Genomic DNA, 26,196 nt, shown 5'->3' on the forward strand with positions numbered 1-26,196 from the left:
GGCGTCTTGGCTTCAGCACGTCGGAAGCTGCGGTTATTTTACACTCGCCGTGCCCATGCAGAAAGATTTTCTCAGCGCTGACCTTTTGGGTGCAAAATATGGGTCAGTTTCCCTTGCCGTGCCGGAGCTCTGACACTTTGATGCATGAGCGTATGGAAATTTCTCTCTGTGCATCTCGGCACCGTGCCTCGTGAGCAGCAGCCGGCAGAGTATGAAGGATGTGCCTTGACAGTTTGGGACCAGGCTCTCCGCTCCTTCCCTGCTTTCAACTTTCCCCAAGTAAAGAGAGAACATCTCTGTTCTCCTGTCTTCCTGTTGTACCTGCCCAGTGCCCCAATTAAAGGAAGGATTGTCATCAGAGACAATAGATCCCTTTTAATTTGCATTTTAACCCCTTTGTGTCTGTAAGAGGAACTCCGCAATAACGCCAAGCAAACAGACGTAGAAGTCTCTGGCACTTTCAGTATAAGGCTCCGCCTCCCTAGCTGCTCAGCATCCTCAACTCCTCCCACTATATAAAGGGCCACTTCTTCTTTCTCTGCTTATTGCGCAGGTTTATTACAATTGACTGCCAGTCTTTTACTGACCCAGTTGGCATTGGACACCAACGGAGAAGGAAAGACTAAAATTAAGTAAACTTTATCAGAAAGGTCTATATAAATACACTAGTAAACACTCAAAGTAATGCTGATCTAAGTCTTCTGTCAAAAGAAATCTAGAATTTCTTTCCTTCTATTGTGTACACATGGGCTTCTGTATCAGACTTCCTGTTTTCATCTTAAACCGCTCGGGCTTGGGCTTGAGCATGCTCAGTTTGTTCCCATCACCCCCTCTCACTGCTGTAATCTGAGCCCAGAGTTATGAGTGAGCAGGGAGAGACTCGGGCAAGAAGTGATGTCACACCAAGATAATATGGCAGTTGCTATCCTAAACAACCACAGTTTCTAGAGCTGTTTACTCTGGTATGGTAAAGCATTCTGTAGAATAAATATTGCGTTCCAGGTTGCACTATTATGGCTAATCTATTGGCAAATCATTTCTGATTAGGGTAATTGACAGGGGTATCTGTAGCCTCGGTGCTGATTGGTTAATTACCGTAGATACAGTGCTGTGCAGATAATAATCTATCGCACCTTGCAGGGAGTGTGGCATCTATAGCTGTAGTATAATGATTGTGATATATAAGTCACATATGGGCAATATTTATTATTTACCAATAAGCAGGCACCAAACTAATCATGTCATGTCACTCTGTCTCAGTTTAGCTAAGAATCGTGAGTTACACACTCCCAAATACATAGTGGCAGGTTAAAGGGGTGGTTAACTTTTAGTATGTTATAGAATAGCCAAGTCTAAGCAACTTTTAAATTGGTCTTCATTATCTATTTTTTTTTATAGTTTTTGAGTTATTTGCCTTCTTCTTTTGACTCTTTCCACTTTCAAATGGGGGTCACTGACCCCATCCAAAAAACAAATGCGCTGTAAGACTACAAATGCATCGTTATTGATACTTTTTATTTCTCCTCTTTATTCGGGCCTCTCCTATTCATATTCCAGTCTCTTATTTAAATCAGTGCATGGTTGCTAGGGTAATTTGAACGCTAGCAACCAGATTGCTGACATTGTAAACTGGAGAACTGCTAAATAAAAAGCTAAATAACTCAAAAAACACAAATAATAATAAATGAAAACCAATTGCAAATTGTCTCAGAATATCACTCTACAGCGAACAACCCCTTTAATTACCAATAGTGTGTGAATTTGATAGGATATTTAGATTGTAAGGTCCACTAGTGCAAGGAATAATGGGAACTTATATTTGCGCTAATTTTTTTTCTGTAGTTGTTTAGGTCTGGTCCTGCCTTTGAATCAGTAGAATAATGTGCAGCTATTTCTCTGCTTTCTTACAAGCCTTCACTTTTTTGTGCGTTTCAGATTTCCAGATGAAACAGCCAGATGAGGACACCACCCCCAGCACAAGCAGCAGCCAATCAGACTTGTTCCCCAGCGAGACAGATAGTGACAACGGCAATACCTCGATACCCACACCGACTGTTATCCCCACCCAGCAGCTCCCGACAGAACTGAATGTAGATTCTCCCAGCAAAGAAGACTGTAAGTGTGTGGGACCCCTGTTCCCAGTGGTACTGTGACAGAATGCTCTGTTATACAGATAGCTAGAATCTCAGCCATAAAGCAGGACAGAACTGCTGCTTACAATGGGGATCAGATAGGATCTGTGCAGCCACTGGGACAGAATACTCTGTTATACAGATAGCTAGAATCTCAGCCATAAAGCAGGACAGAACTGCTGCTTACAATGGGGATCAGATAGGATCTGTGCAGCCACTGGGACAGAATGCTCTGTTATACAGATAGCTAGAATCTCAGCCATAAAGCAGGGAAAAGACTTCTTACAATGGGAATCAGATATGATCTGTGACAGATCTTCAAATACATGGGAAAATTAAGAGGGATAATTGTTTTTCTGTAGATTGCTTAGTTAGAAACATAATTATTTGGGACACATTTAACCATGTCTCATGAGACCCTGTGTGTATCACATTGCCTGTGCTTAGTTAATGGGCATCTAATGACTTGGGGAGTAAAGGTGGCCATAGACGCAACAATTAGGATCTTTCTTGGAAAAGATCTTTCCAAGAAAGATAGTTCGTTTCAATACACACGTGTAGAGCTGAATTGTCAGATATACAAGTAGATACACAGATAAGCTGGCGCCATAGACTCAAAGATCCGCTCGTTTGGTGACATCCCTGATATGCCACTAACAGCATGGCTATATCGGGGGTAATTCGAATGTTTGGCCGTATGGTTGAACGATCGGATTACGATACGCCAAGGGGCTCCGACCTTCCCGATCGATATCGTGGCCAGATATCGATCGGGAAGACCCGTCGGAAGCCCCCACACACGGGCAGATAAGATGTCAAATTGGTCTAAACGACCGATATCGGCAGCTTTATCTGCCCGTATATGGCCACCAAACAATAGGATCCTACCTGTATCTGACGATTCAGCACTAACAATGGCTGATGTTTGGGTGCCTTCAATAATTGTACAACACATGTAGCACAGAATATTTTCTCCCTGGGAACTTTAATCCTTTGTGTGCCACATAAAGCCTTGTGTCTAGTTCATCTCTTGGTGCAGAGGACAAGTGAAAGAAATCCCCAATCACTGTATATCATTGTCCCAGTATGATGTATCCCATGAATTGGCTTCAGCACCTGTCCATCATGGCTGCCGCATTGTCCAACAAAATGGCCAGTGCCACACGGCTAGCGAGAACAAAATATAAAGTGCATATAGTGTTGTATGTTATAAAACCATTAAATCACCAGTTGTGTGTCGTGAAAAAGTTTGGGTTAAGTTAACCTTCTAGAGGCCAGGGAGTTGTGAGGGCTCCAATCATACAGTATCCTATTTGCCCAAAACAGACGGCACCAGTTTTTGCAGCCAAATGTCCAGACCCATATCAATAAATGAACTTGCTTCCCACACATATCCTTCGCAGCAATCTGTCAATGGGTTAAAACAGAGGTGCATCGCGTAAAATACTTTTATTGTTTATAAAATCATAAAAGTAATGCACTTACACTTTGCTTTAAAACAATTGCTTCTTGGTCTCAACGTCTAAGTCGTTTATGATGTTCAGTCGGCAAGAGATCAGGTAGCAGGGGGTTCCCTCTCCTTGTGACTCCGCCCTTGCTGGACCCGGAATAGACGCAATCACCTGACTCGTTTCGCCATCCAATAGCGTCATCAGAGGCCGCTGAGTCTATAATGAGAAGATATAGGTGCTTCTGCCTTGTCTCAGAGCCCCACGCCTAGCTTTATGTAGTAGGGAGGGAGTTGGTAAATCTGTGCAGGGAAAGGAAAAATATAACTTGTCATTTATTATCCCGAAGCCGCTTTCCTGGGCTCTGCCTAAAATCATGTTTTATGATACCAGAAATGCCATTAATTCAGTGGCTAAATATCTCAGACTTGCTGCTATGAATAAGCCTTGGATTTCATCTTATTACCAATCATCTCTGTGCCTCCCTCCATCACTGCCAGAATTACCCAATCAGACGTTCCCTCATCTTAGAAATTGTTAGCCCTTATGATGTTGCCCATTTCTTCCTTTTGTACAGGCCCCAGTTGCCCATAGCATGGTACAGAACTGAATGCTTCTTGTCCCTGCCACATTAAAGCGTTATTCCCATTGTATCACCAGTTCTTCCCAATGCTTTGCTGCCCTTGGTTTCCCGAGAGCTCAACCTTATACACTGACAACCTACCAGTATCAGCTGCCTACAGTCAGAGCTTGGCACTGCCCAGTAATATGCCCCAGTCTGACACTCTGTAGAGTAGAAAGAAGACAGCTGCAGGCAAAGACTCAGGCTGGTGGTGCACTTTAAGGTGAAGGAAAGGCTAAAATTAAGTAAGCTTTTTCAGAAAGTCCTATATAAATACACCAGTAAACCCTCAAAGTAATGCTGGTCTGAGTCCTCTGTCAAAAGAAACACTGCATTTCTTTCCTTCTATTGTGTACTCATGGGCTTCTGTATCAGACTTCCTGTTTTCAGCTTAAACCTCCAGGGCTAGGGTTTGAGCATGCTCAGTTTGTTCCTCTCCCCCCCCCCCTTTTCCATCCTCCCCTCCCTGCTGTAATCTGAGCCCAGAGCTATGAGTGAGCAGAGAGAGCTTCTAATCTAGAGCTTCATTCTGCAGAATAAATAGTGTTATAGCTTGCACTATTGTGGCTTATCTATTGGCAATAAACTGCTTTGTTAGCTTTCCTTCTCCTTTAACAAGCAGTAGGGGGGCAGCTGTGTGTCAGCTGATGCAGTCATTCGTTTCCAGGTGTCAATTTAATTAATAAATGAAACTAGGGGGGGTTATAGGGTAAAGGTATTATCAGTTAAGGTATTATAAGTAAAGTTTTATCAGTGCAAGTAATTATATAAGTAGATGTTGGCAGCAGTTAAAGCACATTCTTTTATATATTCTCATTTCCGATCCTTCACGGCCCTCGGAATTAATTGCTGATACCTATCACCGAGAGCTCTTGTGCTATGATAAGACTCTGATGCTAAAATTAGGCAGTTGCTGCACTGTCTCTGTTGGCACATCAACATGAAAACTCAGTGCGTCTTCCATCTAGCGCATCATTCATTGGCATCCCATAACCAAGGGATACGGGGGTTTCATCCCCCCCGAGTCCTGTTTAACTACAAGAATATTCTAAAAATCAGCACTTCTATCAAGCTGGGCAGGTTCCCTTTCTCTTGCTCTTTGACATCAGTATTTGCAATGAAATCTACACTTCTTAAAGGGGACCTGTCACCCAAAAAAATTATTCAAAATCCTATTTTATTACGTTAGTCGAGCAAAATGAACTATAATTATACTATATAAATTCTTTGAATCTTGTTTCCTTCAGTCTGGGAATTCATAATTATAACAAGCAGGCAGGAGCCATTTTGTGGACACTGTTATTAAGACAAGTCTTGTATCATCTCAGAATCTTGTTGTGCACCAGAATGGGGGACCCAATATCCATCCCCATGCTCTGGCTACACAATTAAATGGTTAAGAGAACTGGAGGAATGTGGGGAGAGCAATGACATCTATTAAGTGCTGAATGGAAAGTGAAAGTAGTTATTTGCCCCGCCCCTATGCCTAAGGCATAGAGGAGCGGCAGACAATATTTGATCGACAGCTGAGATTTTTAAATGAATTTACAACAGCTATGAATGCTTTAATAAAAAATAGAAATGGATTTCATGTTTAATTTGAAAAGGACTTTTATTATACAGCTTTTTATGTCTAGATGACAGGTCCACTTTAAGGGATAATATAATGTATAATAAATTTGATCCCTGCCCCCACATTAACAGTGATATAAGAACCATAAACATGTTATAATTCCTATGTAAAAAAAAGGGCAGGCTCTCTTAGTCAATGTTTTTCATCACAAACTCTCGGCAGCTGACCTATAAACGCAGCCTGAAATGATTGTCTTAACAAACCAGCTAACCTGCCCAACTTTTTCCAACAGAACTCTTATGAGATGCTGTTATTCAAAGGCTCTTCATGCGGATGATATAAATAGCACGTAGAGTTGAGCCGCCTCCTCCTGCCATATTGCACTTTCACCCCTATCGTGCTGCTCACAGGATTTAATTGGAATGATCCTTTTGTCAGGACTAATATGGTTCTGCAGGTTAATGATTAAAACAACATTTTTGGGCAAGTGTGTGTTAGCTGGCGGATAGCAATGTATTAATTACCTGAACCCTCATCCTCCATGGCGCTGGGAAAAAAGAAAAAAAAGTGATGTTGTTTTGAGCCGGTGATTAAAAAACATCAAACTCAAAGGATGACAATCACCCAGCGGGAAGATGCAGATCTCAAGGTGACCTGAATGTTTTGGAGACAAGGGGATGACTAATCATAACAGCCGTGATCTCTAGTGCATGGGGAGGTGGCATCACATTGGCAGGAATACCTCCGCTCCGATGCCTACGTGCCTCATGCCATGTGCAAAAGGAGCAGGAGCCTGAATACAGTTGTATCCGAGGGATTCGGTCCAATCATGTCATTAATCAGGGACACGGTTTCATAAAAAGTGTGCCTCAACACAGCAATAATACGTTTCCAGTAGTTCGAACTTATCTTTGCAGCACTAATGGTTTGGTTTCAAAGAACATATTATTGTTTATTTTTTGTTATTTTAATGGGAGATTTATTTTATAAATTGTGATACATCTGGAACTTTCTTTAAAAAAAAGTTTCTTTTTAGCATTCTATTATATGTACAGTATATACACAAATGGATATTTTACCCATTTGGGATGCTTCCAATTTTATATTGTAACACAGTTTTTACATTCTATGGTTTGCTGTTATGTTCTGTGAAACGAGAGCGAGTTGTATATAGATGTATGTATCTCCTTATTCCCCCTCATTGTGCTTGTTCTGGATGTTATAAAACTTGTTTCCGTCGTAGGTTTATTTGGAGAATATATCAGAGCTTTCTCTTGACTAAGTTTGAGTTAAATTCTTGGCTTGGGTCAGGTTTAAGGATTCATCAGAGCTTTCTTTCTTGGTTTGGTGTGGAGTATATGTCAGCACTTTTTCAGAGCTTGGGTTAGGTTTCAGAATGCATCAGTGCTGTTTTTAGGTATTGGTTACATTGGATAATGCATCAGAGATTACTATAGGTTTAGGTACGGTTGGCAATGCATCTGATGTCTTTAGCTAAGGTCAGGTTGGGGAATGCATTAAAGCTTTCTGTGGACTTATTCTTTTAAGAACACATCACAGCTTGGGTTATGTTGGAGAATGTATCAGCTATCTGTTAGGGTGTTGTAAAAATGCATCAGAGCTTCTTGTAGGCTTAGGTTAAGTTGGAGAATGGTCAGAGCTTCTTTTAGGCTTGGGTTAAGTTGGAGAATGGTCAGAGCTTCTTGTAGGCTTGAGATAGCTTGGAGAAAGCATCATTGCTTCATGTAGGCTTGAGTTAGGTTGGAGAATGATCAAAGCTTCTTGTAGGCTTGGAAAATTAAAAGAGATTCTTGTAGGCTTGGGTTAGGTTGGAGAATGGTAAGAGCTTCTTGTAGGCTTGGGTTAGCTTGGAGAGTGATCAGAGCTTCTTGCAGGCTAGGGTTAGGTCGAAGAAAGCACCAGAACTTCTTGTATGCTTGGATTAGGTTGGAGAATGAACAGAGCTTATTGTAGGGTTAGATTGGAGAAAGCACCAGAGCTTCTTGTAGGCTTGTGTTATGTTGGAGAAAGCATCATTGCTTCTTGTAGGCTTGCGTTAGGTTCAAGCATTATTAGAGCTTCTTGTAGGCTTGGGTTAGGTTGGAGAATGAAAAGAGCTTCTTGTAGGCTTGGGATAGCTTGGAGAATGATCAAAGCTTCTTGTAGATAGGTTCATTAGGTTAGTTAGGGCTTCTTGAGTTAGGTTAGAGAAAGCACCAGATTCTCTTGTAAGCTTGGTTAGGTTGGAGAATGATCAGAGCTTCTTGTAGGCTTGGATTAGGTCGAAGAAAGCACCAGAGCTTCTTGTAGGCTATGTTAGGTTGGAGAATGCATCAGAGGCTTTCTCTAGGCTTTGCTATATTTGAAAATGTGCAATGCTTTATGTAGGCTTGACACAGTTTTGTATTTTTGTAAGAACTTTAGCAAGAATTGGTTTCCTGATGGGATAAGGTTGGTCAGCTCAGATCTTACATGGAAAGGAATAGCCTGAAATTTATGACTAGTGAAACTTAAGAAACAATAGTATTGCAGTTGCACAAAGCAGCTGTGGTGTTGCCTTCCTAGTAACTATTATTGTGAGGCTAAATATATATCTGAGAAGACAATAGTTCAAGGAATATTCGGTTGACTCAATTTCAAAGGTATTTTTTATCCCTTTTCTTTTTTACACTAAAAGACATTCAGAGAAAATCAAACTTTCTGCAAATTCATATTCCTTTGTATGGTCCCAGATATTGGCACAATGGAGTGCGGAACAACAAAACAGAATTCTAAGGAATAGAAACATTAATGATAATTCGAAGGACCTGAGGGACTAAAGAGTTCTGATTAAGGAAGGCACAGCTTTGCCTGGAAGGTACCATGTTGTCCATAGGGGATCTTTTATACATATTTTGGGCAAATGAAGAGAAAAGATATTTGTAGATTTACTGCTTCCTGCTAATATACACTTTCTTCCCTCCTGCCAAAGGAACTCCTTTTCTGCATTATACGATTGAACCTCCTTATTGTATGGTCCCCTTCTATTTTTATAAATAGTGATCATATTCCCCCTCAACTGCCTCCTCTCTAGTATAACCAATCCCAACTTGTCTATCCAACAGTCTATCCGTATAATGGAGTCCTTACATTCCCTTTAGCAGCTTAATCGCTCTTCACTGTACTTTCTCTATATATATATATATATATATATATATATATATATATATAAACATCCACAAACATCCACAAATATATATATATATATATATATATGGGAGAGGGAGACACTGCGAGACTGCAAAGATATGACAGCACTCCTAAGGAAGATTCCAACACAATAATACAGTCAAATCAGTGGAAGTTTATTTTGATCCAATGTTTCGGCCTTCATACACTGGCAGTGTGTGACCTTTTGCTTTTTACCCCCTTTTTTAACGATAATGGAAAGGGGCCTCATGCTTTTCTATTTGGCGCCACTTAGCCCTATTTATACACAGATTCGTGCACTGTGTGTTTTCCCTGACGAAGGCTCCTCCTGTGTGGAGCCGAAACGTTGGATCAAAATAAACTTCCACTGATTTGACTGTATTATTGTGTCGGAATCGTCCTTGGAGTGCTGTCATACCTCTGCAGTCTCTAACTATTCCTTATGGACTAGCACCCAGGCTACACTTTTTCTCATGCAAGTGCGTTCCGTTTGGCTTCACACATATATATATATATATAGTCTTTGTGTGTATGCACTCTTACCAGATTTAGGATCACTTCGGGTGCGTAGGTCAATTTTCGTCATACAAGTAGATAGAAGGACTCGCCACACCATTTTTAGTGAATAAAACAGTGTTATTTTATTCTTAGATGCATTTCCATTTGGAAATGCATCTAAGAATAAAATAACACTGTTTTATTCACTAAAAATGGTGTGCGAGTCCTTCTATCTACATATATATATATATATATATATATATATATATATATATATATATATATATATATATATATATATATATATATATATATATATATATATAGTTATAGTGTAGAAGGCTTTGGCACACACTTCAGGAGTTAGGGACCTGGGTGCAATCCAGAAATAGAATATCCACGACAAAAAAGCTGAAGCACACCAGGATTTTCTTCAAGAAATATAAAAGTATTTATTCTATCAACGTTTCGGCCCTCGAGTGGAGCCTTTATCAAGATCAAGATCTTGATAAAGGCTCCACTCGAGGGCCGAAACGTTGATGGAATAAATACTTTTATATTTCTTGAAGAAAATCCTGGTGTGCTTCAGCTTTTTTGTCGTATATATATATATATATATATATATATATATATATATATATATATATATATATATATATATATATATAATATATATATATATATATATATATATATATATATATATATAATATATAGTGTGTGTGTGTTAAATAATGAATGAGATGATGCTGCCGTTGATGATAGAACAAATTTGACAACCTGTTTCAATAGGGGTAATGCATCACTAATTAGTCCTCGATGCCTGTAGCCTGGAATTAATGAGCTACTGTTATGTAAATGTCATGTTAATTAAGAGAATGCTGAAAGCCCCATAAATCTGTGGAAAGATGGCGCTTTGGTGTGAACTCCCCTGTTTAATGCTGCTAATACTGATCCTGTGTAGGAAGACGCACATGCAAATCTGGCGGTTGTAAAGCAGCCTTAATACACTCAAGGTTTTTTAGTGCCACAAATCCACCAGTCAATTTGTGATACAACCATCTCAGAGAGTGTCCAGTAACATTCTTTTTAGAAAAAAAAATTGAAGTTTGTATCTATCCCTTAAACAGTATAGCTTATTGTGTGCCCAGAACATAACTTCTCTGTAGATTTATATTTATACATATGGGATTTAAATTGCGATATTGTTTCCCTTAGACAGTACAGTATGAGAATATAGCTTGTTGTGTGCCCAGAACATTCCTTCTCTGTATATTTATACATATGGGATATGAGGTGCCATATTGTTTTCCCTTAGACAGTACAGTATGAGGATAAAGCTTATTGTGTGCCCAGAACATTCCTTCTCTGTATATTTATACATATGGGATATGAGGTGCCATATTGTTTTCCCTTAGACAGTACAGTATGAGGATAAAGCTTATTGTGTGCCCAGAACATTCCTTCTCTGTATATTTATACATATGGGATATGAGGTGCCATATTGTTTCCATTAGACAGTACATTATGAGGATATGGCTTATTGTGTGCCCAGAACATTCCTTCTCTGTATATTTGTATTTATACATATAAATAGGAGGTGCCATATTGTTTTCCCTTAGACAGTACAGTATGAGGGTATGGCTTATTGTGTGCCCAGAACATTCCTTCTCTGTATATTTGTATTTATACATATAGGTGGGAGTTGCCATACTGTACAGTTTAGCTTACTACGTACCCAGAGCATTTCTCCTGTGCGTGTGTATTTTTGATGTTCTTTTACAGAGAATATAGAGTTCAGCCACCTGTTTAATACAGCTGGTTATACATGCCATGCCCATAGAGATAATGTAGAGAGTTCCGAGCCTCGGTGGCTCCCAGGACCAGTGATTGATTCTGCTCCTTATCTCGGCTCTAAGACTGTATTCGTTAAGTGATCCTGGTGGCCCTGAGAAACAGGAACTTTAATTTGTCTCTCCCTTTGTTGCCCTGTCCAATTATCAGAGCTGCAGCACTGAGCCACTTTCTTGGGGGATCCATTCATCTTAACCCGTCCACAGTGAAACACGCCGTTTCTCGGGCAGGCGGCGAATACACGGAATTGGCACGTCGGCTTAACAAGCTCTCCAGAGAGGGAGATGGAGGGACGGAGGAGGCAGCGGCTTGTGGGCAGCAGTGATTTGTAGCCCAAATACTGATACACAGCAAAGAAAATCCGGCCTGCTCCCCAGGGGCCCCACTATATCCATAAACTGACTGTACAAGCAGCTCCCTGCCAGCATTTAGCGGGGATACACTCGGCACTTTACTCCAGTAACCAATCAGAATATGTTATGTAGACTCAGACTTATTATACACTCTTTCTTGTATTTACAGCCCCTGCCCCTGAAACCATCTTGCCTTATTGTACACATTCTCCCAGTTAAGTGTGATAGTTACTTCTAAGCAGGGATGCACCGAATCCAGGATATGGTTCGGGATTCAGCCTTTTTCAGCAGGATTCGGATTCAATCCAAATCCTAATTTGCATATGTAAATTAGGGGCAGGTAGGGAAATAATGTGACTCTTCATCACAAAAATTTTTTCCACTTTTTTCTTCCCTAATTTGCATATGCAAATTAGGTTCCGGATTTGGTTCGCTATTCAGCCAAATCTTTCATCAAGGATTTGGGGATTCGGCCGAATCTCAAATAGTGGATTCGGTGCATCCCTACTTCTAAACAGTCACTGCAGTAACGCAGTCTTTGGTTGCTGAACTGCCATGTGACTCGCTGTAACCCAATAATAATGGTGATTCTTGCAGGTTCTGCCACAAATTCAAACTATGATTATGTATGTGAGCACGCATATTGGGCAGACCAAATGGAGATCTGGAATCCTCCAATACAGCACCTTCCTGTATAAGGATTTGAAGTCATCTGAGCTGACCATTTTCTTTAGATTTTAACTGCCTGCCGATAGTTTGTAAATTGTACCACCTCCAGAACTCCTCTGACCCTTGAAGATTTTTAAAATAGGTCAAATTCTGTGTCGGTGATACTGAGCAAAGCAAAAATGTCATCTGCCTTGTAAACAAGTTCATAGACACAAACCTTCTGCCGGGAAAATCTTCCCTATCACTGATCCACTTAATCTTTACCCAGTTCCTGCGATTATCGCTTTCCTCTTCTTGTCTGCCAACCTGTGAGTTCTCAAACAACTGCTTTTGCGGCCCCCCCCCCACACACACACAAATAGTCTACACCTCTGCTTCCCACCTGCCACAAATAGGGTTGCCACCAGGCCGGTATTTTACCAGCCTAGCCAGTATTACAATATTACAAGTTTACCAGCAATGTAGTTGCCAGTAAATTTGTAATACCCTTAACAAAAGCCCTTGGCCCACCCCCAATTCATTCAAAACTTAACTTTTCTGTGCCTTCTGGCCATCGCGCACTGTGGCTCCACCCCCTTTTACATCACAGCCCACCCCTTTTGTTCCCAGCCCACCCTTTTATGAAAAGGTGGCAACCCTAGCCACAAAGCATCTGACTCCTCCTCCAACATTAGACTGTGTGTAAAAGACTAACAGGCTGAATGGCACATTCATTTTAGGCAGAGAAACATCATTAACCCTTTGCCTGCCAAGCACGTACGGCGTACGTGCTGGCAGGCAAATGCTCAGGCTGCCAAGAACGTACATTGTACGTTCTTTAGCAGCTGAGCGCTCTCTCTGCTTCGGCGGCTTTTGCCGCCTCCGCAGAGAGTGGGGAGAGAAGACAGCCCCCTAGGCAACGAGGCTGGGGGGCTGTCAAGTCGGATCTGCGACTCGATTGTCGCAGATCCGACTTCAAAGTAGCAGACGCATCGCATGGAGCGTCTGCTGCTACTACACTCACCTTCTTCCTGCCTGCAGAGCCGCCCACGCACTTCCTGCTGCGCAGCAACTCTGCAGACACGCTGCCAGGACTCCTCCAAAGAAGACAGCGATTCTCCTGCTCCAAAAACGGTAAGTGCACGTTTTTTTACACACTTACCTGCACCTACACATACTTACAGTACATTTATGCATTTTAGTAAAGATTGGAATTTTTTTAAATTTTTTTTTTTTAATTTTAGCACACTTGGTCCCTTTTGTACAGTTATTTACACTTATTTACACTTATTTACATGTATTTGCACACTCAGATAACTTTTATTAGTGCACAAATATGTATACACAAACAGGTGTTTTTTTTTTTTTTACGAATTCATTATACTGTTATCTTTTGTTTTTTTTGCCTAAAAACGTGTTATTTTGGCAGCGTGACTATTGGATAATCGATTTCGGCCACTAATTACGCTGTCAGAACAATTATTTTGTTATTTCATTGATTTACGCTATTTTTGTGGTTTTATTGCAATTTTATCCCTGCATTATTGTTCCCTATGTATCTTTAGTATCGTTTTGCTGTTTGGTGCTTTGGTATAGAAAGATAGATTTTACTTAGTTTGATCCGCCAAAATATGTGCTTTCCAAAAATATATGGGTTTCTGGGGGTCTTTTTACAGTTTGGGGGTCTTACGGCACATAACGTACAGTTAGGGTTCTCTTTTCTGCAGCTTAGTTGGCTAGCGTGAAAATTCATAGTTACGTTTTTCATTTGGGGTCCATACACAACACATACTTTGGTAAATCTATACATATTGGGCATCAAACTATTTATTAGACCTCTGACGTCCATATTTAGAGAGATTTTTCTTTGTACGTAAAACATTGTGTCCGATAAATGCGGCAAACTGCAACATTTTTAGGCGATTTTCAGAAATGTTGTAAAAACCTATATGTTTAGAAAAGCTTTGCAGTTTGGTAGTTTCGTGTAGAAAGACGTCGTTATCTTTGTTGGAATCGGCAGAATGTGTACTTTCCAAAAATGTATGGTTTTGGGGGGTCATTGCTGTTAGGAGGGTCTTGAGGCAAATAATATGAAGTCAAGGGTCTATGTTCACAGAAGGCGAATGGGCAGCGGAGAAAACTCATATTCACTATTTTTATTTGGGGTCCGCACATGCCAGCTGCCTTGGTATATCTATGCATATTGGGCATCAAACTGTTCAGTAGACCCTTGGCATCAATATTTATGGTGTTTTACAATTGTATGTAAGAAATTGGGTGAGATAAATGCGGCCAATTGCAATATTTTTAGGCGATTTTCAGAAATGTAAAAACAGTTGCTTTTATCGCCAAATTTAGGAAAGGCTTGCGACTTGGTACTTTGGAGTACAAAGACATGCATACCCAATTTGGATTCGCAGGAATGTGTACTTTCCAAAAATATATGGTTTTATGGGGTGAACGCACTTTTTTCTACCTTTGCCCCCCCCAAAACAATGTAAATGTGTTGATTTTGCAGTACCTGAAATGACAGACCATATGGGGGTCTTTGTTTTGGGGCCCCTATACGCCACGTGCTTGGGTACACCTATACATATTGGGCATCAAACTGTTCAGAGGACCCCAGGCTTTCATATTTGGGGTGATTTGTCTTGATACCTAAAAGTATGTGGGTAATACAATGCTGCAGGGTCGAAATTTTGAAGTCATTTTTGGAAATGTCCCCCAAATCACCAAATTTAGGAATGGTTTGCGGCTTGGTACTTTGGAGTACAAAGACATGCATACCCAATTTAGATCCGTGGGAATGTGTACTTTCCGAAAATATATGGTTTTCTGGGGTGAACTTACTTTTTTCTACATTTTCCCCCCTCAAAACAATGTAAATGTGTTGATTTTGCAGTACCTGAAATGACAGACCATATGGGGGTCTTCGTTTTGGGGCCCCTATACGCCACGTGCTTGGGTACACCTATACATATTGGGCATCAAACTGTTCAGAGGACCCCAGGCTTTCATATTTGGGGTGATTTGTCTTGATACCTAAAAGTATGTGGGTAATACGATGCTGCAGGGTCGAAATTTTGAAGTCATTTTTGGAAATGTCCCCAAAATCACCAAATTTAGGAATGGTTTGCGGCTTGGTACTTTGGAGTACAAAGACATGCATACCCAATTTAGATCCGTGGGAATGTGTACTTTCCGAAAATATATGGTTTTCTGGGGTGAACTTACTTTTTTCTACATTTGCCCCCCTCAAAACAATGTAAATGTGTTGATTTTGCAGTACCTGAAATGACAGACCATATGGGGGTCTTCGTTTTGGGGCCCCTATACGCCACGTGCTTGGGTACACCTATACATATTGGGCATCAAACTGTTCAGAGGACCCCAGGCTTTCATATTTGGGGTGATTTGTCTTGATACCTAAAAGTATGTGGGTAATACGATGCTGCAGGGTCGAAATTTTGAAGTCATTTTTGGAAATGTCCCCAAAATCACCAAATTTAGGAATGGTTTGCGGCTTGGTACTTTGTAGTAGAAAGACATGCATACCCAATTTAGATTCGTGGGAATGTGTACTTTCCGAAAATATATGGTTTTCTGGGGTGAACTTACTTTTTGCTACCTTTGCCCCCCCCAAAACGATGTAAATGTGTTGATTTTGCAGTACCTGAAATGACAGAACATACAAGGGGGGGTCTTCCTTTTAGGGCCCCTATATGCCACGTGCTTGGGTACACCTATACATATTGGGGCATCAAACTGTTCAGAGGACCCTAGGCTTTCATATTTGGGATGATTTCTCTTGATACCTAAAAGTATGTGGGTAATACGATGCTGCAGAGTAGATATTTTGAGGTGATTTTTGGAAATGTCACCTAAATCACCAAATTTAGGAATGATTTGCGGCTTGGTACTTTGGCGTAGAAAGACATGCATACCCAATTTGGATTCGTTGGAATGTGTACTTTCCGAAATATATGGTTTTCTGGGGTGAACTTACTGTTTTCTACTTTTGCCCCCCCAAATCGATGTAAATGTGTTGATTTTGCAGTACCTGAAATGACAGACTATATGGGGGTCTTCATTTTAGGGCCCCTATATGCCACATGCTTGGGTACACCTATACATATTGGGCATCAAACTGTTCAGAGGACCCTAGGCTTTCATATTTGGGGTGATTTGTCTTGATACCTAAAAGTATGTGTGTAATACGATGCTGCAGGGTAGATATTTTGAGGTGATTTTGGAAATGTCACCTAAATCACCAAATTTAGGAATGATTTGCGGCTTGGTACTTTGGCGTAGAAAGACATGCATACCCAATTTGGATTCGTTGGAATGTGTACTTTCCGAAAATATATGGTTTTCTGGGGTGAACTTACTGTTTTCTACTTTTGCCCCCCCCAAATCGATGTAAATGTGTTGATTTTGCAGTACCTGAAATGACAGACTATATGGGGGTCTTCATTTTAGGGCCCCTATATGCCACATGCTTGGGTGCACCTATACATATTGGGCATCAAACTGTTCAGAGGACCCTAGGCTTTCATATTTGGGGGTGATTTGTCTTGATACCTAAAAGTATGTGTGTAATAAGATGCTGCAGGGTAGATATTTTGAGGTGATTTTTGGAAATGTCACCTAAATCACCAAATTTAGGAATGATTTGCGGCTTGGTACTTTGGCGTAGAAAGACATGCATACCCAATTTGGATTCGTTGGAATGTGTACTTTCCGAAAATATATGGTTTTCTGGGGTGAACTTACTGTTTTCTACTTTTGCCCCCCCCAATCGATGTAAATGTGTTGATTTTGCAGTACCTGAAATGACAGACTATATGGGGGTCTTCCTTTTGGGGCCCCTGTATGCCACGTGCTTGGGTACACCTATACATATCGGGCATCAAACTGTTCAGAGGACCCTAGGCTTTCATATTTGGGGTGATTTGTCTTGATACCTAAAAGTATGTGGGTAATACGATGCTGCAGGGTAGATATTTTGAGGTGATTTTTGGAAATGTCACCTAAAGCACCAAATTTAGGAATGGTTTGGCGGCTTGGTACTTTGGCGTAGAAAGACATGCATACCCAATTTGGATTCGTTGGAATGTGTACTTTCCGAAAATATATGGTTTTCTGGGGTGAACTTACTGTTTTCTACTTTTGCCCCCCCCCTAACGATGTAAATGTGTTGATTTTGCAGTACCTGAAATGACAGACTATATGGGGGTCTTCCTTTTGGGGCCCCTGTATGCCACGTGCTTGGGTACACCTATACATATCGGGCATCAAACTGTTCAGAGGACCCTAGGCTTTCATATTTGGGGTGATTTCTCTTGATACCTAAAAGTATGTGGGTAATACGATGCTGCAGGGTAGATATTTTGAGGTGATTTTTGGAAATGTCACCAAAATCACCAAATTTAGGAATGATTTGCGGCTTGGTACTTTGGCGTAGAAAGACATGCATACCCAATTTGAATTCGTGGGAATGTGTACTTTCCGAAATATATGGTTTTCTGGGGTGAACTTACTGTTTTCTACTTTTGCCCCCCCCAAAACAATGTAAATGTGTTGATTTTGCAGTACCTGAAATGTCAGACTATATGGGGGTCTTCCTTTTAGGGCCCCTATATGCCACATGCTTGGGTACACCTATACATATTGGGCATCAAACTGTTCAGAGGACCCCAGGCTTTCATATTTTGGGGTGATTTGTCTTGATACCTAAAAGTATGTGGGTAATACGATGCTGCAGGGTCGAAATTTTGAAGTCATTTTTGGAAATGTCCCCAAAATCACCAAATTTAGGAATGGTTTGCGGCTTGGTACTTTGGAGTACAAAGACATGCATACCCAATTTAGATCCGTGGGAATGTGTACTTTCCGAAAATATATGGTTTTCTGGGGTGAACTTACTTTTTTCTACATTTGCCCCCCTCAAAACAATGTAAATGTGTTGATTTTGCAGTACCTGAAATGACAGACCATATGGGGGTCTTCGTTTTGGGGCCCCTATAACGCCACGTGCTTGGGTACACCTATACATATTGGGCATCAAACTGTTCAGAGGACCCCAGGCTTTCATATTTGGGGTGATTTGTCTTGATACCTAAAAGTATGTGGGTAATACGATGCTGCAGGGTCGAAATTTTGAAGTCATTTTTGGAAATGTCCCCAAAATCACCAAATTTAGGAATGATTTGCGGCTTGGTACTTTGGCGTAGAAAGACATGCATACCCAATTTAGATTCAGGGGAATGTGTACTTTCCGAAAATATATGGTTTTCTGGGGTGAACGTACTGTTTTCTACCTTTGCCGCCCCCCAAAACGATGTAAATGTGTTGATTTTGCAGTATCTGAAATTACAGAACAAACGGGGGGTCTTCCTTTTGGGGCCTCCTATGCCACGTGCTTGGGTACATCTATTCATATTGGGCATCAAACTGTTCAGTGGACCCAGGATTTTATATTTGGGGTGTTTTACATTGATACCTAATGATGTGTGGGAGATATGTTGCTGTAGAGTGGAAGCTTTGAGGTCATTTTTCAAAAAATTCACCAATTTCTATAAAACACTATAACTTTAGGAAACAATTGCAACTTGGTGGTTTGGAGTACAAAGATATTTCTACCCATTTTTGATTCACCAGAATCTGTTCTTTCTAGTAATGGGTAGTTTTCTTGGGTAAACCTACTGTTAGTGGAATGTTTGGCCTTGAAATCAAAAGTATGCCGTTTGGGGAGTGTTGCTTTGGAAATTTGGTTGTGTACTGCTTGTAGATTTTGAGCTATACAAGTGAGAAATCTCCATAAAACTATATATATTTGGTATTGTCGCGTTCAGGAGACATAGACCTTTCTAAATCAGCTGTGTTCTCGTACGTAAAATGAATGATGTTTCTGATATATGTGATTGTTCTTCGTGCAACATGATTTTTTTCATTTTATTTGACACTTAGAATCCAATATTTTTTTAGAGAAGTAGAATTACACCAAAATTCTTGCATATTGTGAAAGTTCAGGTTGTCCTGAAAAAAACAATATATTGTTTTCCTGGGTTAACTAAAAGACCACCCCAGGAAAGGCCCTTAAAGTGAAAGAGTGCAAAATATCTAAAAACTGCTTGGCAGTAGATGTTCGCATCTAGGACAAAACGGCTGGCAGGGAAAGGGTTAAACGGATACTGTCATGGGAAAAAACATTTTTTTTCAAAATGAATCAGTTAATAGTGCTGCTCCAGCAGAATTCTGCACTGAAATCCATTTCTCAAAAGAGCAAACAGATTTTTTTATATTCAATTTTGAAATCTGACATGGGACTAGACATATTGTCAATTTCCCAGCTGCTATAGAACAGAATTTCCCAGCTTCCCCAAGTCATGTGACTTGTGCTCTGATAAACTTCAATCACTCTTTACTGCTGTACTGCAAGTTGGAGTGATATCACCCCCTCCCTTTTCCCCCCCAGCAGCCAAACAAAAGAACAATGGGAAGGTAACCAGATAGCAGCTCCCTAACACAAGATAACAGCTGCCTGGTAGATCTAAGAACAACACTTAATAGTAAAAACCCATGTCCCACTGAGACTCCTTCAGTTACATTGAGAAGGAAAAACAGCAGCAGGGTCGGACTGGGGGGCCCAGGGCCCACCGGGACTGCTGGTCCAGGGCCCCCCGCCCCCCTACTGCGCCGCTCGACCGCCGCTATGCGCATGCGCGAGCAGCGCTTCTCGTTGAGCAAGCGGCAATGCGCAAGCGGCGACGCGATGCGCATCGCCGGAAACTTTTTCAAAGTTTTTATAATATTAGAGGTGGTCTGGCCCGGCGGGGGCCCACGAGGGTCGGGGCCCACCGGGTTTTTTCCCGGTGTCCCGCCGGGCCAGTCAGACACTGAACAGCAGCCTGCCAGAAAGCATTTGTCTCCTAAAGTGCAGGCACAAGTCACATGACCAGGGGCAGCTGGGAAATTTACAAAATGTCTAGCCCCATGTCTGATTTCAAAATTGAATATAAAAAATCTGTTTGCTCTTTTGAGAAATGGATTTCAGTGCAGAATTCTGCTGGAGTAGCACTATTAACTGATGCGTTTTGAAAAAAAAAACATGTTTTCCGATGACAGGATCCCTTTCAGCAGTTCAATAGAACAACCAGAAACTTGTTCCTTTGATGCCATAACATTTACATCAGAAGGGGGGGGATAAACAATAAAATATTCTCAGAAATGTTAGTCTTTTTGTGGCCAAACCCCTTACTTGGTCTCATCAAAGTGCTTTTTGTTAGAATTCTGTTCTTTCCAGGGCTCGGTCACATCCAGGATAGCTTTAATTTGAGTGTCTATATCCTCCAAGCCCTTATTCAAGTATGTCCGCTCCCTTATAGCTTCAGTCCTTTTAGATCCTTTTAGCAACTTAAAATCAATAAATCAATGCCTTTTTTTAATGTAGATTGTTTAATCTCTAAACATTTCAGTTCATTAAGGGCACTTATGATCTTATCATACTCTATAGCATTACTCCCCCAGCTCCCCCACAGTCTTTTCCAGTGGATTTAGTCAGTATAGACCTTGCAGGAAGAGTTCCACTTATCTTGTCCCCTTTCTCCTGTATAAAGTAGACCTCAGATAAGAGTCTAAAACGTTTCTCTCCATAAGGGCAGAGACACACGCTCAGATTCGGGGGGAGATTTAGTTGCCCGGCGATAAACTGCCTCTTCTTCAGGGCGACTAATCTCCCCAAACTGCCTTCCCCGCCGGCTAGAATGTAAATCGCCGGCGAGATGGCTTTGGAAAACGAAAAGGGGAATATGGCCACATGGTACAGATTAGGGAGGGGCTCAGTGTGCAGTTGAACATTTTATATCTGAAACTCCCATAATGCAGTTATACCTCCCGGCCACAGCGGGGCGCTAATGTGTCTCTTTCTCTCCCCAGGTGGGCCCTGTACAGACACCACTCATGTCTCGCTAACCACACCAACCAAAAGATCCTGCGACTCAGGTAACGCAATTAACAGGACCTCCTATTTGCTCATAGGTCGGAAGCATTCAATGGGTCGGGTAAAGTGGGTATGGTAACAAAATTGGGAGCTTGTCTGGTAACTGGGCCCATTGCAAGAAAATGTAATTGTAATCAACTTTGCAATATATATTCAATGTGTGCACTATATGTGACCTCAGGGTACTGGTTGTGCATCACACCCTGCCTTCCCAAATCAAATAACTGCCAATAACAGGGGCTGTAATGACTTCTGCCCCTCTCCTGGATCTGTTAATATCAGAGAGTGTTGCTCCTTGCTATCATTTCCCCATTGTTGTGTTACATCATGGAATTTCACCTCTTAGGGCAGAGACACGCTCAGGTTCGGGGAGATTAGTCGCCGGTGACAAATCTCTTCTTCCGGGCGACTAATCTACCCGAACTGCCTCTCGGATCGCTTTGTTTTCTGAAGTTGCCTCACGAAGAAACTTCAGGCAACTTCAGACAAAGTGCTCGAGTGCCATCATGCCGGCGATTTACATTCTAGGTGGGGGGGTGGCAGTTTGGGGAGATTAGTCACTCTGAAGAAGAGGAGCTTTGTCGCCAGGCGACTAATCTCCCCGAATCTGAACTTGTGTCTCTGGGGTTTGTACTCATTGGGACCTCACAGTGGGGGGCCCTGCAGTCTAGGTGCTTCATGGTAATGCCCTTGACTATAATGAAGTGTCTTCCAGCAATATGTGAGACTAAAGTAACTCTAAATTGTGGTTTATGTGACACACATCATCTCATTGCATGGGAATCCGCTTTCCAGCACAGTGACTTTCAGATGTGGGGGTGTGAGGTTTGTGGCTCACGAGTCTTGGTCCCAGCAGAGAGGTTGCCACGTTCTTTCCATATGTTTCTCAGCACCAAGAAAGTAGTTACAGCCTCACTGAGCCACCACACTGATGACTTGTTGACCGTTTATTTTTCTTTCCACTGGTAGATTTGTGCGTTTGAGCAGGGAGTCCCTGGCTAGTAGAGCTAGCAATCAGCGACTTAAGCTCCCCATAGACTCGACGATTCTTCTTGCCGAACGACCGATTTCAGGGAAGCCCTAAATTTTTAGGATCCTTCGAAATTATTGTGCGATTAGTGGGAATCGAACGATCGAACATCCGTCAGGAAATTGATCGGCCAGGTCAAATAATCTTTTTCGGTCCCAGTGCAATCTATCTATGTTTGCAGGGCCAAGCAGGCAGCTCCCCTTTGTTTTCCTGGCAAATTGGTCTTTTTAGTTGATGGTAAATTCGTACGATCGTTCTGAGAAGATCGTGGTCTCATGATCAGGATCTGATCTTTTAAAAATCTCAACATCTATGGCCAGCTTTAATCACTGCATCAAAGCAACTAGAACCACATTACACTACAACCAGCATAAAACTGACTCTATATTTTGTTACAAAAAGTCATAAGATTTTCCTCCCTGACCCTAATTTGCATATGCAGATTCGGAATCCCTGCCCCTAATTTGCATATGCAAATTCGGAATCGGTTCAGCCACGCAGAAGGATTCTGTCGAATCCGAATCCTACTGAAAAAGGCCGAATCCCGAACAGAATCCTGGATTCGGTTTATCCCTAATACCTATGCTGCCATTGTTTTATGGTATCTCTCTGTACAGGCTATGAGCAAACTTGGGGGCTGTTCCTGCTGAATTGTGCTTAGTACAGAATAGCTGTGAGAGGAGATAAGAAAGGTTGTGTCCAGACGGGTAGAACAATGGAGCTTTATGTGAGACTAAAGCTGCAGGATGTGTTAGTAACACCTGTATAAAGGTGGCCATAGACGCAAAGATCCGCTCGCCAAACAAGCGGATCTTTCCCCGATATGCCATTAACGAGCATGGCTATATCGGGGTTAATCTGATTGTTCGGCCGTATGATCGAACGCTCCGATGTGCAATGGGCTCCAGCGGGATCGGTCGGGTCAAAATCAAACCTGATTGATCGACCAACCGACCAATCTCCACCAGACGAAAGCTGTCGGCACAATCCACACACAATCCGAAAATCGGACGAATCCTCGATTCGTACGATAGGATCTGTGTGTCTATGGCCAGCTTAAACGTGGGGGTGCCTGTTTTATTTTAATATTCCCACTGAACAAACAGAATCAAATGAAGGGCTAGGGGCCCCCATAAGTACATCTTCGTAAATAATAATGATGATAATTGTGATGAAGCCAGAGCAGCGGGTTTGCGCAGTAAAAATACCATATTGGGCCCCTGAGTGGTAAGAATCCCATTCCTCTCCCCGTGGCAGTGGTAGGTGTTGGCCCCAGCGCTGCTCGTCTCTCCCCGGCACAATAACGAGCGGCTCCATTATGTGCTTGATACTGAGAAATTACTCGCTGAAAAGGGATCATTACGAGACGCAGCCTGTGAATAGATCCTGATTTTCTATTATTAAATAATTCCAGCCGCGTCTCAACATTCCCATTGTGCGAGTAACTCTGTGTTTGTGCAAATGGCACTTTATTCACTTATTCTAAGTAACAGGCAGATAAACAGCCGTAATGTGTCTAGCGAGGCAAATTGTACCGCGTGTTTAAAGGGAAACCGTCCTACGCCAGTTGCGCATCAGATTGTAGAGATCTGTGTGCCTCCATAAATACAGTCCTACCTGCATCACTCATGGGGGGTGGGCCCAACAAGCACAGAATATGGCCCCTTCTATTTATACAGAAAAGGGCTCATTTGCCAATGCAAGGTGCAAAGTTTCCTCCACCCAAATGCTACTTACAAAGGTATTTGCATTAATACCTGATCCTTTATATTTGCACTTTGCAGCAAACTGCCAGTTGCTGGTTTCCCTTTTGCTGCATCTAATTTTAGGGCCCACCTTAGGCTTGGGAGTGTGTGTGAGCACAAATAGGAAGATATTTACATTACGCCTCGGGGATTGCTGGATGGAGTTAAGAATTCCCTTTAATGCTGCTAATGTAGTGGCCTTTGAGGGTTGCTGAATGCCTTGGAGGTGCCGGTTGCCCGTATGTTTGTTCTTTTGTTTGGCGTATTTACATTTAGATTGGTCTCCCCATGAGGAGAAACCAGCGTGGTGCCGAGTGGTGCCGCTTTTATCCTCGGCGCAGCGAGAGCTCGGCTCTGATATGGCTCGTTCCCTGCGCTCAGGGCTGTTTGGCTTGTGTTCTTTGTGAAGCACTTGGATATATATCTCTGTATCTGTCTGTTTCCATCAATACTCCCTCCTGCATTTGTCTGTTCTTCTGCATCTTCCTATCTCTGACTCTCAGTAGGGATCTCTGTATCTGTATAGATTTATATCTCGGTAATTGTCTATGTGGGGTGCAGTCAGGAGGGGAAATAATACAACCTGGACCCCACCTCTTTCTGGGTTCCCCTGCAGCTGTTTCTCCCGCTGTAAGTTTTGATGCCCCTTTAATATGGCTTAAACTCTCCTTAGGGCCCCTTACAAGGAAGCTTGAATTGGGTCTGCTTTTTTTTTTTGTCCACCTTAACACTACTACAAAGGTTCACCTTTAAGTTAACTTATATGTAAGTATGTTATAGAATGGCTTATTCTAAGCAACTTTTCAGTTGGCCTTCATTATTTATTGTTTTTTTTAATTATTTGTCCTCCACTTCTGACTCTATCCAGCTTTCAAATGGGGGTCACTGACCCCATCTATTAGCAAATGCTCTGTAAGGCTACAAATGTATTGTCATTGCTACTTTTTATTAGGGATGCACCGAATCCACTATTTGGGATTCGGCTGAATCCTTGGTGAAATATTTGGCCAAATACCGAACCAAATCTGAAGCCTAATTTGCATATGCAAATTAGGGTCAGGGAAGGAAAACGTGGGGAAAAAAATCTTCTTTTGTGATGAAAAATCACGTGACTTCCCTACCCGCGGAGGATTCGGCCAAATCCTAATCCTGCTGAAAAAGGCCGAATCCCAAACTGGATTCGGTGCATCCCTACTTTTTATTACTATTCAAGCCTCTCTTATTCAAATTCCAGCCTCTTATTCAAATCGATCCATGGTTGCTAGGGTAATTTGGACCCTAGCAACCAGATTGCTGAAATTGCAAACTAGAGAGTTGCTGTATAATAATCTAAATAGTTGAAAACACAAATTGTCTCAGAATATCACTCTCTACATCATAGTAAAAGTTAATTTAAAGGTGAAAAACCCCTTTAGTCTGTCCAGTAGTGCGCCCCTTTGCACAACTGTATTCTGCATCTAGGTCCTGATTGCCCTGGTATTCCAACGTGAATCCAGTCATGCTCGGAAATCGCAATAGAACATGTCTGAAAATCTGATGAGCTTCAGAGCAATGTGCTGCTGGCTGTTAGAACGGGACCATTTGCTGCTCGGGCAACCAGAACTGTCTGTGGCCAATGAGAGGCATTGCAACTTGATAATGGCGGTGCATCTTAGAGATGAGTTTGGGCTGTCCCCCACCATGTACTTTTGTTATTTATAACTAGGGATGCACCTAATCCAGGATTCTGTTCAGGATTCGGCCTTTTTCAGCAGGATTCGACCGAATCCTTCTGCCTGGCTGAACTGAATCCGAATCCTAATTTGCATATGCAAATTTGAGCAGGGAGGGAAATTGCGTGACTTTTTGTCACAGAACAAGGAAGTAAAAAATGGTTTCCCCTTCCCACCGCTAATTTGCATATGCAAATTAGGATTCGGTTTGGTATTCAGCCGAATCTTTCGCAAAGGATTCTGAGGATTCGGTGCATCCCTATTTACAACTTAAGCTGGCTATACACGGGATGATCAAAGCTGCCGACAGACCGAGTCGGCAGCCTATTTATTGGCCCGTGTATGGGGTCCTTCCGACGGGCTTCCCCGATCGATATCTGGCCGAAAGATC

General features: G+C 41.8%; 1 protein-coding gene across 2 annotated transcripts in view; it reads left to right on the plus strand.

Moving 5' to 3' along the window:
• Positions 1 to 26,196, plus strand: part of zfand3.L (zinc finger AN1-type containing 3 L homeolog) — a 100,751-nt gene that overhangs the window by 62,825 nt on the left and 11,730 nt on the right. Inside the window, exons 3-4 of one of the 2 annotated variants that reach the window (XM_018262707.2) lie at positions 1,936 to 2,115; positions 21,255 to 21,320. In XM_018262707.2, the coding sequence (XP_018118196.1) occupies positions 1,936 to 2,115; positions 21,255 to 21,320 (246 nt within the window). The remainder of the gene's footprint in view (positions 1 to 1,935; positions 2,116 to 21,254; positions 21,321 to 26,196) is intronic. The other variant, XM_018262709.2, reaches the window with a different exon arrangement.

The sequence above is a fragment of the Xenopus laevis genome, chromosome 5L (assembly GCF_017654675.1).
Source record: "Xenopus laevis strain J_2021 chromosome 5L, Xenopus_laevis_v10.1, whole genome shotgun sequence".
In the NCBI taxonomy this organism is placed as follows: Eukaryota; Metazoa; Chordata; class Amphibia; order Anura; family Pipidae; genus Xenopus; species Xenopus laevis.